General features: G+C 36.6%; 1 protein-coding gene across 1 annotated transcript in view; it reads right to left on the bottom strand.

The window, feature by feature from the left end:
- Window positions 1-16,611, bottom strand: part of Rheb (Ras homolog enriched in brain) — a 157,880-nt gene that overhangs the window by 18,953 nt on the left and 122,316 nt on the right. Inside the window, exon 7 of the mRNA XM_090380417.1 lies at window positions 1,587-1,668. Coding sequence (XP_090236543.1) covers window positions 1,587-1,668 — 82 coding nt within the window. The remainder of the gene's footprint in view (window positions 1-1,586; window positions 1,669-16,611) is intronic.

Genomic DNA, 16,611 nt, shown 5'->3' with positions numbered 1-16,611 from the left:
ATGAAAAATTTTAATATATTCTTGTATATATTCCAGCTTGACTGCCAGGGTCAGAAGACTACAATAAATCGTGAATATGGTCATTAATCATATTTAGTAGTCACAGGCTTGAACCACTGTCCACTCAGAGCTACTGCACACTCACTCCTGACCACTCTGCTATGTTAGGCATATTTCTCAGTAACATCATTGGCATGCTCTGTACTCACTATTATGTGGTCCATCAATCCCCTCACCCCAGAACCAACTGTGTGGCTCTCTAGTCCACTGAGAACTCGATATAGTCCAAAATCACTTCATCTTGACAGTCCAGTCTACACATTTGAAAAAAAAAAAAAAAAAAAAACAAAAAAAAAACCATTCAAATTTGAGTAATGTGACTGCATTTTCAATGAAAATAATTGCTGCATGAAACTGGAGTTTAAGCCATAATAAAGTGTGATGGGGGGGGGGGGGGTGTCTGAGCTTTGTAATTACGGAATTTTTTTTTAGTTTACATTTCTTTTCTCTCCTCTTATTTCTTAACTTTAAATCTGTATAGCTGTCTTGTACTTTGGATATACTCAAAAGCCAAAAATTTAATCCCCTTCGTTCCCTTATGATTTGGCTCCCACTTTTGAGAAAGTTATACTTCACCACTTATAAAGTCCTCCCTTAGCAGGATCTCATGGAGAAATTTCCATTCTATCCTTACGAAGAATAGTAAAATAACTTTAAGAAGTTTCTCGGGAGAGGGAAGGAACCAGAAGACTAAGCTAAGTGTTACTGTGTTTACTGAGTTGCAATGGTAAAAGGGAATGGATGTGGAGTGGTTTTATAAGTTTTAGGTTGCCCCACCTGTGGTTGGAATATTAAATTCTGGTATTAATAGTTTTTTTTTTTTTTTTTTTTTGTCCTCTTCTTTTTCCCATTATATATACGAGGTCACCATTTTTATTGTTTTGGCATGAAATTTTATGGCCGGATGACCTTCCTGACACCAACCCTCACCATTTATCCGGGCTGAGGATATGCGGTGGTTCTGCATCCTCTGTATTTGGTGGTCATGGGCTCGAACCCTGGTCTAATCAAGAAGCGTGTGCTACTCATCTGGCTATGGAGGAATGCGATTGACTAATGACAAATTTATAGAATTCTACCAAAAGGGAATGCAAAAGCTTTCATAAAATAAAATGATAAATATTGAAAAAAAATTACCCTTCTTATTCATTTGTAAAATATGGTGTGTTCATTTCAAAAGAAATGAATTTACATTAAAGATAGTAAAAAAAAACCAACTGATATTTCTGTTATCCAGACCAGACTTAAAGATAGATGATTTTGAACTACACAGGTTTTCATTATTTTCCCATAATAATTTAGACACAAGAAAAAAACCTCTTTAAAATGCAATGCCTCCCCTCCTCTCCTATATTTTGAATACTGATCAAATGTTCAAGGACTGAAGTTTCCCAAACCACTTTGAGGAAGAGAAAGCAGAACATACCTGCACCAATGCCATGACCAATGTAATTCAATCAGTTATAAAAAAAAAAAAATCATAATAATCAATTACATAAGCTATCAAAATGATTTAAGCTTTTTACCTGATTTTGCTTAGCAGAAGCCTCAAGAAATTCAGCCTTCATTGTAGCTGCTGCTCGCTTTCCATCTTCATAGCTTACAACTCTAAAGATTCATATAAAAAAATAGATTCTACACTTAAATAATTTTATTGTACCACATTTTCTTAAAGATTCTTGTTTTAAATCCCCCCCCCCATAACAAAAGGCATATATACTGGTGTTCAAAGAAAGTTCATCACCCAGGAACTTCACATTTCTAACCTTTTTTCACAATGGTATGTTACATTAATGACTAGCATCACAAATAGAAATATAAACAAAAGATATTTATTAATAGTTACGGCAAAGCTAAGTAATATTTGACAGGTGCTCTCAAAATATTCCAAAATGAGTATTTGCAACCTTTATACTGTAAAGGTTAAAAGTTTTGGTAAACACGACAATTAGGGCCGAATGTTATCAGAAGCCCTCAATTTGTTTCAGTTTATCATTTTAAATGGAAAACAAAATGATAAATTCACCAAGTGCAAACTAATATTTAGTTGAACCGCCTCTGGCCCTGATGACAGCAGCATACCATCGAGGCACTGACAAGATCAATTTCTGAAGATAATTAACTGATAGTTCGTGGCTATCAGTTGATTATCTTCAGAAATTTCTTGCAGTTGCCAGAAAGAAACCAAAGACCCTTCATGAACTTGAGGAAGTCAAGTTCATGAAGGGTCTTTGGTTTCTTTCTGGCAACTGCAGATTCCACACAATGCCAACAGTTCTCCATAGGATTCAGGTCTGGGCTGTTTCCTGGCCAGCCATTGTAATGGACCGTTCTTCCAACTATTTTTTTCACCTGCAACAAATATAAACACATTACTGCTGAACATCCAATACAGAAATGAAGCTAAAGTAACTACAGAAGTGCCTACTTAGACTTTTCGTCCAATGACAAGGAGCAGAGTCATCCTGAAAGATGCAGTTACTCAGCAGGTTGAAATGGTCTCTAATGGTTGGCAGAAATTTACCTTCCAATATAACCAGGTATCCATCGGCATTCAAGGAACCTTTTACAAACTGCAAGTGACCCACTCCACGATATGAAATGCACCCCTGTATCAGTTAGCTGGTAGGGAATTTCACTGTAGACACCATACAGTCTGGATGGTATTCTTCACATCTACAGCGAATTGTTTGTCTCCCATCAGAGCCATGCAGTTTCTGATGGGAGACAAACCATGAATTTCTTCTCATCCGAGAAAATAACTGGACTTCCAACTACTTGGGGGTCCATGCTCCTTACACCAAATTAATCAGGCTTTTTTCATTTTTTGAACAATGGGCTAAAAGTCCATTTTTGAAGAGGCGTCTTCTGACTGTTCTTCCCATTTTCTTTTCAGCTCAGATGAAGAAGCATTGCAGTTTTTAAGGCTTAAGCACTTCAAAACAGGGGCCCTGTTTTGGCATAGAATCATTTGCATCCAGTTCCTTCCCCCCCACCCCCATCAACAGAACCAGTGTTCTTGAGTTTGGAAAGAAATCTACTCACTGTCGACTGATTACAAGACACTATAAGCAAATATGATGAGAAGAACATCCTTCCTCACGCAAAGCAACAATAGCACACTTTCTTCATGGCATCAACTGCACGTAACTTGCCATCCTGACACAAGCAAGGAATGACTGCAACTCTTGCAGAGCATGCTTATATAGCTGAAAGTGACAGCTGATGCAATCTGCAAGAAATATTGCCATATACTTATGTTATTCGGATGACAATTAGAATTTTAAGGGGTGATGCACTTTCTTTGAACAGTGTATATAGATTTCCTATTACCTCTTTAAAAAAGGGGAGAGGGTGACACTCTTGATAACTAATGTTGATTATTATTATTAGCCATGTGGTGCAAGGAAGCCTGAGGCTTATGCTGCACCAGCCAAAAAAAATTCCGAATTACCGAGAGAGAGAGAGAGAGAGAGAGAGAGAGAGGAGTGTGTAGAAAGGAATCACCAAGAAAGAGAAGAATGATGATATCCAGCTCAGGAGCCTGGGTGTGCCAAGCCCACACTCACCAGATGTGAGCCCCTGGAGTAAAAAGTCAAACTTCCATAACATTCCCTTAAAAACTGCCACAGGAACAATGCTTTTAAAATTCTCATTAACTAACTATATCTAACTAAACATTTTTGTGATTCGGCCCTGTAAGACTAGATCAGTACACAATGTTTCTCAGCTAAATCCAAGCAAGCAGGCAGAGCCCAGCAACAATTAATAACATCAATTCACAGGCTCTCTTTTTGTTTTGTTTAGAATATACTGTTTTGGCAATTTCCAGCTGTTGTGCAAAATTAAAATTATGGTATTATCGAACTTACAGGAGGAGGGCATAAACAATTTTGGCATGTGCATTAGTTGTATGCACATGGCCAATTACAGATAAAATGAAAGCATTCGGGCTGTTAAAAAAAAAAAAAAAGTTGACAGGAAAAAGTCGAAATAAGCAGAATGTATACCCACTTCCATCAAGAAGTGCAGGTTATTCAGATACAGACCAATTCAGACAATACATTCAAGTAGTATACAGTGCAGAGAAAAGAACAGTCCTTTATGTGGAACACTTATTCATGTAAATGCTGAATAATTTGCAATGTATCTTAATTCATGAAGGATTTAAGACAAGTAATAGTAGACCATTACATTTCTTAAAATGTACACTATCATTTTTCTAAACATTCTTGGCAAAATTTTACATGCAAGTAATGAATGGTATAAAGATTTATATAGAAAACTGATTTCTTCTTATTATTAAATCAATTTATTAGTATTGGCCATATGGTGCAAGAAAGTCTAAGGCTTAGGCTGCACCAGCCAAAAAAAAAAAAAAAAAAAACACGTAAAATAATAAGAAAATTAAATAGAATAAATAATTAAAAAATAATAAAAGAAAAGAAATATACATCCTATTCATTTCCCTCTTCCCTTATGTGACTATCCAGCTGCCATTTCAATTTCCCCAAACTGTCAGCTACAACCACCCATATAGGTAACTTATTCCAGTAATTTATAACTCACTGGCTAAAATAAAACCTCCTGCAACTTGAATTTATGGATCCCAGTTCTAAAATCATTTATAACTTTGAAAATTTCTTCCTCATTCATTTTAATTTTGGCTCTCATAAACACCTTAATAAAGTGCCCTCTTAAGGTGCCTAGTTTTCAAGCTGTACAACCCACATATTTGAAGTATTTCCTCATATGGAAATACTTCAAATTATTTCAACCCTTTTGCTGATCTCACCATGCAAGTCACCAGTCTTTGGACCCTTTCAAGAAGCTTGTCTTTTTTTTTTTTTAGGTGTAGCCTCCACACTAATCCAGTATTCTAAGTATGGTCTAACAATAGCCTTATATAGTGGGATCATGAAGTCTATCTCTACTAGCAAATGTTACATAAATCATCAATAGGATACCATGGGCCTTCCTTGCAACCTGTCCACAATGCTTGGAGAACATTTCTGACCATATCATAATGCCCAAGTCCCTTTCTTCCACTACTGACTTTAGACCAACTCCACCAAGTGTATAAGTTATTTTGGGTTTACTATTCCCCAGGTGTAAGACCTTACTTTTTGCAGGATTAAAGCATAGCTGCCACTTTTCTGACAAATCACTGAAGTTTATCTAGGTCACTCTGAAAAAGCTTTGCTTGGCAGTGATGATTAACTACTCTACCAACTTTTACATCTGCAAATTTAGACATCAAGCCCTCTATCCCTTCATTGAAGTCATTTAAGAATATCAAAAACAACAGTGGTCCCAATACCGATCCTTCGGGAACCCCACTTCTTGCATTAACCCAATCTGAAGAATAACCATTTATCACAATCCTCTGTTCCTGCTATCCATCTAAGGATTTTCCCTGTGATTCCAACCTGTTCCAGCTTATAAAGTAACCACTCATGTGGGACTGAGTCAGATGCTTTGCCGAAATCTAAATAAACAATTCCAAAATTATTCCCTAAATCCAGCTCATGAGTGATCCTGTCAAAACAGCTAACCAGAATTGTTAAACATGATTTTCCCTTTACTACACCATGCTGTGTATCCTTCAGAATTCCATTTCTATCTAAATGAACCCAAATTCCACTCTTGATCATTGCCTCCATGATTTGATTTTCCCTACTACTGAAACTAGATTGCCTGGTCAGCATTTTTGCACTACACCTCTCATAATTAGTCATAATGGTTCAATGCACTAACTTGCCCCCCCCCCCAAATTCTAGGGTATATGCCATCAACTACAGGAGCCTCACTCGGCTATAGGTTCTAAAGTTTTTTCGTTAAATCATGTGAAATTTCGATATCATTAAATTATTTTTTAAACTACATTCCCATAATTTCTTAAAGGGTTTTTCTTTTGTAAATGTCGATGCAAAGTAACCGTGAGTTGATCTGCAACATCAGCTGCGGTATCTAATACTATCCCATATTCATATTGCAGTTTGCTTCACCTATGAACAGCCTCCACAGCTTGGGTACACAAGTACCCAAGTCTCCCCATGGCAGCAAGTGTAGTAAAGAACATTTAAACGCCAACATACATTTGTATATTATAAACAAGACAAACATACATAAAAAAAACAATAGTATACAGGGTGATTCACTACCAGTGCGACAAACTTGCAGGAGGTGTAGGGGGCACAAAGACTAATCGGAATCACATAGAATTGCAGGGTCCGAAATGCCTTCGTCGTGCGGTAGAGGATGTTGAATGGGAGGTCGTGTGAACAGCGATCACGCTGGAAGTCAGCATTTGCAAACTGGTTCCCGAGGCAGTAGGATGAACGAGTATTCAAACGTTGAACTGGCTGACATGCACCTCGCGTATGAAGCCGCGGACTGTAATGGGCGCACCGCTCTGTGCTTGTATCAGGAACGTTTCCCGCACAGGTGTGCTCCTCATCATACGATTTTCACACGTGTGCACAGAAGGTTACGTGAGACTGGTTGTTTCACGAGAGGTACCATGAATCGAGAGCGAACGACGAGGACGCCAGACAATAAGGAGAACGTCCTACATCTTACGGAAGGCAATCCGAGTACGAGTACTCGAGCGATAGGCCAACGATTGGGTATTTCCCAATCCACTGTATGGAGGATACTGTCAACAAACCAAATGAGTTCATACCATCTGCAACACATCCAATCATTGGAGCCTGCGGATTATCCACTCCGGAGGTCTTTTGCTACTTGGTTTCTTCAACAGAAACAGTTTGCAAATGCTGACTTCCAGCGGGATCGCTGTTCACGCGACCTCCCATTCAATCTCCTCTACCGCACGATGAAGGCATTTCGGACCCTGCAATGCTATGGGATTCCGATTCGTCTTTGTGACCCCTACACCTCCTGCAAGTTTGCCGCACTGGTAGTGAATCGCCCTGTATATACAGAAACAATATTTACATAAAATAATGATTCTAACAGCCAATAACAAGCATATAAGAGCACATGCAGATATTTGTAACACATAAATAAAATAACATACATATAACAGTACATACAAATAAAAATTTAAAACAGATTAATATTTTCCTCAGCAGAGAGGCATCAATCAGATTCCACCTTGAATGGGATGATTTGAAAACTATTACAGCAGTATTTAGTGGTGTATGTCCACATCTTCCAAGATCTGTAGGCTTTAACATCACATAACTCATGCAGTCAATCTTCAGGGTGTTTTATGTTTGGAGGGTGTTAACAGGAAAAATCTAATCATGGCTAAATTCTATAATAAAGTTTCTTTGGGGAATTCATGCATCATTACGAAGGATACAGAACAGCCTCACACACCTGTAAGAAGATTGTGGGCATAGTGTTATGGTCAGGTACCACCCATGGTTTTCCACATATGTGCTGTATGTATGTATGTATGCATGCTGTGAAGAAATACAGTATTACTGCAAATGCTATAAGAAAGTGTTGTGTGTTGAACGTGTAGTATTGTGTTGAGTTCTGTTGTGTGTTGAACGTGTAGTATTGTGTTGAGTTCTGTTTGTGTGTCAATTATCTTGACTCCCCTACAGGATTGTGGACAATTAGGGGGTCAAGATAATTGGCAAGGAGTTGAGAAAGGATATGTAGAATTTTCTGCCATGGGAAAATGATACAAAGGAGGGTCAGCCAACGTTAGCATACATTATAGAGATCAAAATGGTTAAAGGGTGAGACAGTAACACTGTTCAACCACTTAGGGTTTAAAGTGTTTGCCTGATAAAACAGACATTGAAAGGAGAGTCTCACCATGGCAGCAAGTGTAGTAAAGAACATTTAAACCAAGGGCCACCAACCTTATCCACCAAATGAGCAATTTTAAAATAATTAATGTAATTATAAAATACTTTATAAGTATAAAAGAAATTAATGAAATTCCTTTCACTGGAATGTTTGGGTATAAATATTTTACGAACAGACAAGGGTTGAAGTCTATAAACTTTGGATGTCTTGTAGGCACAGGAAGCAATAATATTTTGTGATTATCTTTGCATTTCATTTGGTATACCAATGATTTTGACACTACTATAGATATTCCATCAGTGCTGTATTGAATTGCTTTCAGTGTTATTAATATTGGCAAATGATGCAAGAAAAGCAAACTTATACAGCATCAGCAAAAAAAAACCCACCTCAAATAGTTTGTATAGTTACTTCTTCCTGGAATTTATTCAAACTATCTCCAAGCAAACCGTTGGAAGCCATTCCAGCAATCAACCATCTATTGCCGAAGGCAAACATTCAAACGTCTATTCTGCAACAATCCTTCAATATGAATTTGTGTAGTCTCGTGTGCAGAGTCTTAGCAAGAGGATGAATATCATCAGCACTGGGTTTGTTCAAGCCATTCAAATCCTTAAAACACCTTCAGATCACATCACAGGTACCTAGATTCCAGATGCTACAATTTGCAGAACTGAAGCCTTCCTTGGTAAGAGAGCCCCTTTGTTCACTACACCAGTCTTGTTGCCCTTATCTGTATCTGTTCCAACAGCTCTACATCCTTTATGCAGTGAGGCTTCCAGATATGTACACAGTACTGAAGATGTGGCTGCATATTGCCTTATACCAGGGATGGCCAACTTAATTTGTGATGCAATCTACTTTTTTTTTTTTCAAAATGTGCCACGATCTACCGTCTCAAGAATTTAATCAACAAAAAAAAAGTTAATCAACACATTGAAAAATGTTTATAAATTTTAAAATTAAATACAATTCAGAATTCTTATTTTAAATTCACACATTTAAATTTTAATTTAAGTGAAGTTTGTGTCTTCATGTTATCTGCCAAGCTTTCAAAATCGGGTATATACTCTGATAAGGCCAACCATAAAGAATCTTCTGTATGCAAGAGGAGAGCGATCTTCGTCTGTTTGTTTCAAATACAAAAAGGCCGATTCCCATAGATATGTGGAATCAAAACAGGAATTTAAAGGTTCACTGCATTTTTGACATTTGGGTACTTTTCTTGGAAATCATATTTCCAAAAGTCTTTCCGATGATCTGGCTTTTAGAAAGATATTTTGCAATGTAATAATTTCATTTTCAAGTAATATTTTCTCCATGCAAAAAATATCTCAGCAATTTTTTCTGCAATTTGTTTCGTATCTAAGTCGACCTTAAATGGATAAGAAATACACTGAACAATGTCTTCAATTGTTTTAAAATCACCGAATCAGGTTTCAAAATCATCCACATCTTTCTGTTTCAGAAACATATTTCTCACTATTAAATTCAAAAACAGTATATTTTTTGCAAATGATCTTGCATATTTGCAAAATGATTGAATTTTTTTTCTTCTTTGGGATCCTTAGCTTTTGCCAAAAATTTGATATTTATATGCAGAAATACTACTAATCATGTCATCCACATTTTTATTTTTTCCTTATAATTCCGAATTCAGATCACTTAATTTATTGGTAAAATCAGCCAAAAAAGCTTGATCCCACAACCACTCCATATCTTGTAGCTGCTGATAATCATCTCCCCTTTGATCAACAAATTTTAAAAATTTCATTTAGCAAATTTCAAAATCTCTGTAGAAACTTACTCTGACTTAAACATCTGTGCGTAATATCAGATCTGGTTAATTTTCATAGTTACATTTTTGAAGAGGTTATCCTCTGATGGAATTCACGATTTTGAAAGCTGTGTCCATAACACTTTCAGTATTTAATCTTTTGCTGGCTAACACTTGTTGGTGGATGATAACAGTGGTAACTCAAAAAATCTGAGAATTCATCATCCTTTTGGCACAATGCGATTAATGCGTTAAGATGCCCCATCAGTGCTTTAACTCTATCTGTTATTGATAGCAGTTTAAATAATGGTAATTTAATTTTTTCAATAAAATTTTTGAATGCGTTAAATGTATCAAGGCCTCTAGTTCTTTCTTTTAACGAAACCATACCAGCAGTTCTTCTCTAGTAAAAGAATCATCAAAAATCATACGAATAAAAACGAGCAATTGAGCTGTATCTCAGGCGTCTGTAGATTCATCCAGTTGTAAAGAAAAGGACACACACAATTAGCAATATGAGCATGCAATTGTTTGTTCACATTTTCTCATTTTTTTGATGCGTCGCATCACAGTATTTAGAGATAATTGCAGATCTTGAAGATCACTTTTAATTTCATTTTTGTTCTTAATTTTCAAAAAGAATGTTATTTCTAAAAATGCATCTTTGATGAATTGACCATCAGAAAATGGTTTGCATTTTTTTGCAAGATGACTCACTTTAAATGATGCTAGTTACTGCTTTAGATTATGAATTAGGTGTCACGAAGAAAATTTTGTTGCGCAAATAATCTGGATTTAAGTTCTTTTAATTTATTTTTTTCTAAGGTCACTATTAGGTGGAAAATCTGATTGGTATTTACCATGGAGTGTGTTGAACTGCTTTTCTAAATTTCCTATTTTAGGTATAACCACAGTAGACCTGCAAATTCAAACATTTTTCTTTTATCATTACAAAAAAGTATTCTAGTTCCCACTCTTGATGAAAATTTGTTTTACTCTTTTTCATGGTATTCATTTTAAATCAAAGGGTATTAAATTATCGTAAAAGTACTGTCCAGTTATTAATATTAAGTAAGCTAAATAAGAATGACACATTCACTATGCTCTCCCCAATGTAACTGCGTGAATTTTCACTACACGAGCCTAGCTGCTGCACAGTGATAAGAGTAGTCACGTGATAAAATAATATTTAGATTTTGACTAATCTATTTTTCATGATGCAAGGAACTCTAGTGGGCTTTTTCACTCCATGGCTGAGTTAGTCTGTTTCAGGAGTAGATAGCAAGGTTTTTCCCTCAGCAAACAGGCAAATCAACCAGAGAATACATGCAATTTACAGACAAAAAAATATGGGTAGATGTAATCATTTACAGGGGACCCTATTATCATAATCTATTTTTTTATATATATTTAAAATTTGTCGTGATTGACCAAAGTTAAAGCCGTAATACTTTTTGGCCACCCCCTGCCTTATACAATAGATTAATCACTTCCTTATCTCTGCTAGCAAAATTAATGTATATCATTGAAAAACCCCCTTAATATGTCCTGACAGCCTGTCCTCACTGCTCAAAAGAAATTCATATCGTACTGCACGGTTACCCACAGGTCCTTTTCATTTTCCCCTACACTGAGTGTAGTACCACAGTTCATATGTTACTCTGGGATTACTTCTACCCATATGCAGTACCTTACATTTGTCAATGTTAAACTTCAATTGCCATTTTGCAACTCATCTGCCTAACTTTTCTAGATCCTGTTACAGTAGCATACTGTCGTTACTGTGAATAACAACCATGCCAACGTTTGTATCCTGCAAACTTCCACATTAAGTCTGATATACTTTATTAATATCATTAATAAATGCAGAAAACAATGGGAACAGCACCATGTGGAACTCCACTAATAACATTAGTCCACTGATAACTACTGTCTTTTCCCACCCAACTATCCTTTTATCCATAAATGTACACATTGGAGTGCCACACCACTCCAATCTGTACAGTAATCCTTTTGGTATGACAGTATCAAAATCCAAGTATATGATATCAAACTTATTTTTTGCATTCAGTTCCTTTGCAACTGCATCATAATACCCAATCAAACTGGTCACACAAGATCTTTCCTTAAACCCATGTTGTGACTGAAATGTAACAACTGCACTCCTCTCTAGATGGTGCTGCATCACTTCTTTTACCAGTTCTATTTTCCCTGGAACAGAAGTTAAGCTAACAGGTCTGTAATTATTTGTGTCACCCTTGGATCCCCTTTGTGAATTGGAAATATGTTTGCATATCTCCAGTCCACAGGGCCCTCCCTTGAATCAAAAGATGCTCCCATAATTATGGCTAAGGGTTTGCTTACCTTCTTTGCTGCCTCTCTTAATAAACTGTAAATATATAGATCCCATTCATCCCAGGTGCCTTTATTTTAATTTTGATAATTTTTCTTTAACTTTCCTTTGAATTATTACAAAATCATCATTTCACTCCCTGCTAGAGTTTGATAAACTTTTGGCATCCACTTTCTCTAAAGAATTCCTCACGTATGAATGTAGATGCAAAATACCTATTCAGTTTGTCAACAACCTAAGCAGGATAAACAGTTAAACCAATTTGATTTTACCTTCCTTCTAGTGTTTACACAAATAAACAAGTCAATACTGGTTTTTCTTTGCATCCTTTGCCAAAAGATTTCTCACAATCTGCCTTGGCTTGCCTAACATCTTTTGTGACTTGATTACTGACTAGTTTATGCTTACCAAGCTTTTGTATTACTTGAAAATTTATATGCATCCCATGCATTTTTCTTCTCTGCCACAAGTCTCATTAGTGCATCTGACATTCATTTAGACCTATACCTTGAATATTTCTTGGTATGAAAAGCCTAGTAGCTTCTATGATTATTTCCTTGAATGTTTCTTGTTTAGAATTTTCTGATGGTAACCATCAGTTGGTAACGATGTATAGAATTTAAAATGTCTGAGACCACTGTAGTCATCTTCACAAAAGCAAAAACCCTTCCCTTTACCCTTGATGGTAGTTAGATCTTTAAGTAAATCCCACATAAATACACTGATCACTGCCACCTACTGGTTCTTTTATTTGCAGATTCTTAATGCCAGAAGAATCACTGCTAATAATCAGATCAAGAATATTGCTCTCTTGTTGCCTAACATGCTACTGTAAAAAGCAATCATTGAATAAGTCTACAAGCATCTTGCTAGTGTCTGCGTGACCAATCCATAAGTTCTAGTCAATATCTGGAAAATTAAAATCCCTAAGACATTTTATTTACTGGCCCACTATTTCTTTGTACTAATCACAGTTATTAAGCCTATAACAGTCCTGTTGTTGTTATTATTTGGTTTTTAGGAGCATTAGCAACTAAGGCCAATATTGCTCATGGGATATGCAATGGTCATTCCCTGACCTTTCTGCATCCTCCGTATTTGGTGGTCACGGGCTCGAACCCCGGTCTAATCAAGAAGTGTGTGTTATGCACTGCTGCTCCTGCCCATGGAGGCGCCACCTATAACAGTCCTACTCATTTTTGTTTTCCCAGTGTGTCACATAAAAACTGACTTAACATTGCACTGCCACCTGGATGCACTACCTTAGGTTTCATGTGCTTCTTAACTAAGAGCATAACCCCCCCCTCTCATCCTGTCTGCCCTTTCCATATACATTGTATTCACCATATTCAAATTCTGCATCCCTTATATCTTTGTGACACGTCTCCGATAACCAAACAACGTCCGCATCTTGACCAGCACTTCAAATTCAATAAATTCATTTACTATGCTCCTATCCTTTGTATACATGCACCTGTTCTTACTGTTAGTTACCCTAACACAGCCCATGTATTTCTTGTTCAGTTATGACCCAGAGCAGTCTTCGAACCCCAATATTGTATCTTGTTTTCTGGCTGCTGCATGTTCCAGTAAAACCGCAAGAAACACTTTCACCCCCTGCCTGTGGCTATCATTAATCTATTACCCTAACACAGCCCATGTATCTCGGTAAGCTAACAGTTTTCTGACACACCTAACACTGTCTCTATAGCACCAGCTAATATTCTTGTACCCTGTCTATTTATGTATACCATCCCTGTAAAAGCAATCTCTCCTGTTAACAAGCACAAACCATGCTGAAAATCTGTCATAGTATGTCTCCTTCAGATGAGCAATGGGGATGGATGGCTGTAAGTTACCATTATGCAAAATAGCTTTCATGCTTCACAGTAAGCAGTTGATGAGGTACCATTCAGATGTAATGTGTACTTGTGACAAAACCCCAAAAATTCCATTGTATGATGGTAGTCATTTACAGTAAAGAACGTTGCCAATCTTAGTTTCTTTTTTCAGTAGCAAGACACTAACATCTTTTTAAAGAAAATCTTCACCAAGATTTTCTGCTTTTTTCCAAGGAAGTTGACTTATTTTTAAGAGGCTAAATCTCTAATGAGGTCACTCAGCTCGTCTTTGGTAAACAGCTCTGACGTCTCTAAGTCAAGATCTGCTGAAGTTCTCAGGTCTCTGCTAATTGCACCTTTACTGCATTCCATTTTGCCTTCTAAAGAATTTGGTCCATACTGTAGATGTACTGAAATGGCCACTGAGGGTTTGGTCTCATTTCTAAATCCAGGTTCAGATAAATATTTTTTACTTATTCCTCACTGAGAATCCAGTTACATTTCACTACAAAATTAACAATCACCATCACGGTCTTTTGGTTCTCTCCATGTCAGGATTTAGCAAGGAGCATTGACATTTTCCTTTTGTTCAGCAATCAATTTGAACAAGGGGATAAATAGCATGTAGTGCCCATGCCTCATTTTGGTCACCCATACAAAATCCACCATGATTTAGTTAGCGTGCACACACACAGAGAGAGAGAGAGATTATTGGGGGTTATCTTTACACTTTTGGGATGACAATGAATGTTTTCAGTAATTCTCCTGATCTTACCTAAAAGAATTTATAATCAAATAATTACATAAGTATGACTTGTATAAATAACAATAAAAAAAATAATGTACAGTGATGCCTGAATTTACGAGATCAATTTGTTCCAGAAAAACATCATCTCGAACCCTTGAGTCAAGTAATCGGGGAGCAGTGGTTTCGTGGGGGGGGGGGGGGGGGTCCTTAGTGCCCACTGATGGTCACGGAAGCTCAAAAATAAAAAAAATTTTTGAAAATGTGGTTTTGCAGTAAAAAGTAATCAGATTTATCTATGTTTAAAATAATAAATGAGATCATTTTGATGAAGATTGTAGCTGTTACTTCTCTGTGGTTGAAGTAATGGCCTTGAAACAGAAATCCAACCTGGTCTGCTTATGTTTTACAAGCTCGTGCAAAATAACCCTGTAAGGTTCCAACTGCAGCATCTACAAAATTGGTTGAAAACCCTATTTTGGAGTAAGGATATTTTTCCAAGCATTGTCTTTAACTGCACTGCTATTGTAATGACCTTTCTTTTCTTGTTCTTCTCATTCTCTGGTTGATATCCCTCAAAATTTGAAGAAATTTCAGCCCATAAATTTTTCCATCCTGATTCCACCAGACACTGTGTTCATATCCTCCCCCAGTTTTTGCAACATTTATGGCATCTCTGATGTTATAAGATTTCCCCAATTCTTTGAGGGTGGATTTGTTGTTATCATCATCAGTAGCACAAACACATTGTCTAAACGGTAGATTTTAGTATTTTTGTTTGAAACTGGCAATGAAATTTTGATCCCTAGCCTGGATTAGGAGTATTTGCTGGAAGGAACTTAATTTTGATAAAACCAGGCAGAGTGAGAAGATGCTCACCACAAACATGTCCACAACCAAGATGGCTTTTTGTGCTAGTTTTTACTCTTAAGATATTTCCACAGAGGCATAATTTTTAAAACAGTAATGACCCATGCAATTCAACTGCTCTTAAAAATTACAGGTGTGCCTTATTGAAATTCTTTAATCTCAGGTTTTCAGAATGATAAACTAAAAGTGGTTTCATTTTAAAATCCACAGGAGTATTTGAGCCAAGCAGCAAAATAAATCTCTTTTGAGGCTTCATGGCCTAGTAATTTCTTACCTTCCAGAATATAGGTTCTTTTAGGCATTTCCCCCCCCCCCCCAAAAATAATCCAGTTTCATCAAAGCTAAATACCTGGCAAAATTAGCACACATTTTCCTCCATCAAATCACCAAAACCTGCCACAAGCTCATCAGCTTTCTGTTTACCAGCCAAAAAACCTTCGCCATAACATATCTGAAGTTTAACACCCATCTTGTTTTTGATACTTGTTCTTGCCGGTTGCTATTGAAGTTGGATATTTCAACTTGTCAACACTATAGAAAATGGGTCTGGCTAATTCTCACTAATTCTTGACTCAAGTAGCCTCCCTAGTTTTGCTTTCTTTGAATCCACAAGATAATTCTGACTCCATTATTTACAATATCAGCATGTTTATGAATTATTTTGGTTCTCTTCAGAAATAAAATCTGGCCAACTTATTTTTTCTCTATTTAATAACAGTATAAACTGCAGTGTCACCATTTTCAGTGCTTTGAATATTTTTAAATTTAACTTTTCTGGATGTCATTAACTTTCTTTTATCATTGTACTGATCACTTTTCTTCACAAGTCCCATATTTATAAAAATATGTTTTCAAAAATGCTATAAATCCTCTCACAGAAACCTCAGCATACACACTATGTACTCTCAGAAAGATCCCCTATGATATGTCTACAGGCCTGGGAACAAGGCTCTGTTCTTCATACTGTTTTTCTAGATCTGAAAGCTGCCTTTGATTCTGTACAGATTAATCCTCTCATGTGCCTCCTGGACAACTATTAGTTTCACAAGTAATGTCTCTAAGCTCCTCAGAAGCCCACTCACTAAGAGATTTCTCACCTTCCAGCAAGGGAATCACTGCATCACCAAGTGGGTGGAAGTCTATACCCCAAAGTAGATGTTTGGCGGCAGTGCTA

This window comes from Mastigoproctus giganteus, chromosome 1, assembly GCF_048544385.1.
Source record: "Mastigoproctus giganteus isolate SK-2022 chromosome 1, ASM4854438v1, whole genome shotgun sequence".
Lineage (NCBI taxonomy): Eukaryota > Metazoa > Arthropoda > Arachnida > Uropygi > Thelyphonidae > Mastigoproctus > Mastigoproctus giganteus.
The sequence above is the reverse complement of the archived record's forward strand: the minus strand, read 5'-3'. Positions and strand labels throughout refer to the sequence as shown.